The sequence below is a fragment of the Alligator sinensis genome, unplaced genomic scaffold, assembly GCF_000455745.1.
Source record: "Alligator sinensis unplaced genomic scaffold, ASM45574v1 scaffold1450_1, whole genome shotgun sequence".
NCBI lineage: Eukaryota > Metazoa > Chordata > Crocodylia > Alligatoridae > Alligator > Alligator sinensis.
This window is the reverse complement of record NW_005842873.1, coordinates 303,269-306,644: the sequence shown is the minus strand read 5'-3', so window position 1 is coordinate 306,644 and position 3,376 is coordinate 303,269. Positions and strand designations below refer to the sequence as shown.

General features: G+C 44.5%; 1 protein-coding gene across 6 annotated transcripts in view; it reads right to left on the bottom strand.

The window, feature by feature from the left end:
- Nucleotides 1-79: 79 nt before the first annotated feature.
- CSDE1 (cold shock domain containing E1) overlaps nt 80-3,376 on the bottom strand; it is a 24,444-nt gene continuing 21,147 nt past the window's right edge. For 5 of the 6 annotated variants that reach the window (XM_025191934.1, XM_025191936.1, XM_025191938.1 and 2 more), the window contains one exon: nt 1,247-1,463. In XM_025191934.1, coding sequence (XP_025047719.1) covers nt 1,416-1,463 — 48 coding nt within the window. In that variant the 3' untranslated portion in view covers nt 1,247-1,415. Of the gene's footprint in view, nt 529-1,246; nt 1,464-3,376 lie in introns of those variants that run through there. The other variant, XM_025191935.1, reaches the window with a different exon arrangement.

The window sequence follows — 3,376 nt, the reverse complement described above, 5'->3', positions numbered from 1 at the left end:
GGCGGCACGTGCCGCGTCCGCTTCCGGCTCGCCCCGCCCCCCCGGTCCCGCGGGAAGGAGGAGAAGGGACCAGAGTGGAGGCTTTTTCCAAAATCAGTAAAACTTTATTCTATTTCCATTCTTTGCCGTTAACAGAAAACTCGGAGAAAGCAATGTTTGTTTTTACAAAGAGAACGCGTCTCCCAGAGAAGAAAACCCTAAAGTGAGAATAGAGGGAACGTGGGGGAACCAAAAAAAAAAAAAAAAAAAAGAAAAAAAAGTCCAACACACACAGTACTGCCCTCTATTCAAAGAAAATTAATCTTGATCTTTTTTGGTTAAATTAATACTTAGACCAAATCAGTTCTCACTTGATAAAGTGTGACTGGGAAGATGGGAGTGGGTGGGAAGGACAAAAAAAATAAAAATAATAATAATAATAATAAAAAAAAAAAAGCACACAGACATCAACTATTTCACCTTGATGAAAGTCTCAATACAGCTATGGAAAGCCTAAGTATTTATTCTTTTACAGTACACTGGTGCCAGCTGCAAAAAAGAAAAAAAAAATGTATTCACATCAGGCACAACTTTTAAAGTTTAAATCAGTAAAAGAAACTGGGTTTAGAAGCTGCAGTGTTCTAAGCAGCAGCAGATTTGTGCATTGTTTTTAAATATATTTAAATTACCACACTGATGGCACACCTCGGCCTTATGAAATTCTGCAGGAAGTTACAAAAAAGTTAGGTCTACTCTGGAAGAGGCTTTCATTGAGCTCTAAACAGAACTCCGCTTGCTGAATGGACTCGAGTTTAAATGAGATATGAAAAACAATGTAACATTTGGCCATCAAACTTAAGGAAATTATCTGAATTCATACAGATTTTTATATATATAAAAAAAGTCAATATATTCCACCCTCACATGGTCCTCAGAATTAGAGCAGAATGAACGAGAAGCAAACCTCCTCCCCCTTTGGAAAGGAAGATAACAACTGAGAGCTAAGGCATAAACACACCTTGGCCAAATTCATGAAGGTAGAGTATATGCACTTTTAGTGCAGAATTCCATAAGGTCTATCAGAGTAGAACTGTCTATAATGTTTACTTACATACGCAATGTAGATTTGCAGTTACCAGTTGCGTTAAATGCACCATTCAAAAAAAAAAAAAAAAAAAAAAAAAAAAAAAAAAAAAAAAAAAAAAAAAGCTTCTAAAATGTGATACTATAAGGCGCCACCTTAAGTTCTCCAGGATGCAACTGTGCATAATTTTAAAACGGTTTCATAAATTTATTTTTTTAAACATAACATGAGGTGTTAAAACTGGTGTAATAGCATCTTAGAATTTAGAAGGGATGAACAGGAAGATATTCAGTACCCTTCACCAGCCCCCACCACTTGATCGTACTTCCTTAAATGTGCTTTGTGGAATCCATTAGTCTATAACACCAGCTTGACGGATCTTTCTCTCTGCACCAAATCCCTGCAACAACAGGAAGCCTGGTTAGTTTTACCAGTACGTGTTACTTAACACTACAACCACGAGAGCAAGCTGTAACATATTTAAGGGTAAAGCAGTCTTTTAGAAGTTGCAGTCATGCCTAAAGGCAGTTCCCACTGCTTGCCAACTGAGAGTGTTGGAAGGACGCTGTAGCCATGCTGCTGAGAGAGGTCAGTCTCTACAGCCTGAAGTCTGGAGTAACTGTGACAGAAGGCAACGTGGGTGCAGAGGCACAACAACCCCCAGTCTGTGTCCTGGGTGCCAGGGCTGGGCCGGCAGCAGTCACTGTTCTTGTGCCCTGGTCACCCATTGCTTGTTACACACATGGGAGCACATTCTGCTGCCATTACTCAACATATAGCCCTTATTTTTTTTTACTTCCTTGTTTTGGATTAACATATTCTGCAGGATAGGTTTAATCTTAGGCAGTACTAAACAACAGACCACTCACCTACTATTATACCACCCCCTCTTCTTTGAGCTCTGGGGCACATGCACTTTGTACAACTGGGATCAGATTCTTAGGGTTAACAGCATCCAGTCCCAGCCCTACTTCACACCCCCAGGCAGGGAATTTACAAAGGCACTTGGAGTGACAGTCCAGGTGGAGTCTCCGTCCTGATGAATAAAGCAGGTCTGTTCTGTCGGTGCGTGTTGGCAACAGAGCACAGACATACATAGGTGATGTCTGCATGACGACCCTTCCAAGATGAAAGCTTGGTCAGTAAATCTATTAAGATGCATCTGGCGATCAGCTGTACCAAGCACCACGCAGACAACTTGCAGATTTTAGGAACAGGTGTACTGCTGCTCAAACGCTAGGAGCATGAGCCAAAGACCAGGTAGAGGTAACCCTGCCAAGGCACATTTTTATACTGTTGGACACTGACTAAACATCATTTGCAAGAATACATCCTTTGCAAAGGCCAGTCTAAGTATATTCCAAAAAGCTTCCTCCCCTTAATCAAAACTTCCGCACGTTGCAGTCAGGTACATGGAGTCGTTTCCCCTTGGACCGAGTTAGGCTTTGATGAGAGAACTGAGGAGTTATTTTATGCTGTTGATACCACATGGACAGAAACTTGGGATAAGCCTCAAGAATAGCGAGTAAAAGGAAGGCCCAGGGAGGAATAGGACCCCTGCTAAATGGGCAGAAACAATTGGTGCCGGACAGGGGGGACAAGGCTGAACTCCTCAACGAGTTCTTTGCCTCAGTGTTCCTAAGCGAGGGGCACGACAAGGCTCTCACTGGGGTTGCAAGGCGCCAGACTACCATGCGTAGACCCCGAGATGGTGCAGAGTCACTTGGAGGAACTGGATGCCTTTAAGTCAGCAGGCCCGGATGAGCTCCATCCGAGGGTGCCGAAGGCACTGGCCGACATCATTGCAGAGCCACTGGCGGGAATATTTGAACGCTCGTGGCGCACAGGCCAGGTCCCGGAGGACTGGAAAAGGGCCAATGTGGTCCCCATTTTCAAGAAGGGGAGGAAGGAGGACCCGGGCAACTATAGGCCAGTCAGTCTCACCTCCATCCTTGGCAAAGTCTTTGAAAAAATTATCAAGGCTCACATTTGCGAGAGCCCGGGAGGACAAATTATGCCGAAGGGAAACCAGCACGGGTTCGTGGCAGGCAGATCGTGCCTGACCAATCTAGTCTCTTTTTATGACCAGGTTATGAAATGCCCGGACACAGGAGGAGGGGTGGATGTCGTATACTTAGACTTCAAGAAGGTCTTCGATACGGTATCCCACCCCATACTGGTGAACAAGTTAAGAGGCTGCGACTTGGATGACTGCATGGTCTGGTGGTTGGCGAATTGGCTGGAGGGTCGCGCCCAGAGAGTCGTGGTGGATGGGTCGGTATCGACCTGGAAGGGTGTGGGAAGTGGGGTCCC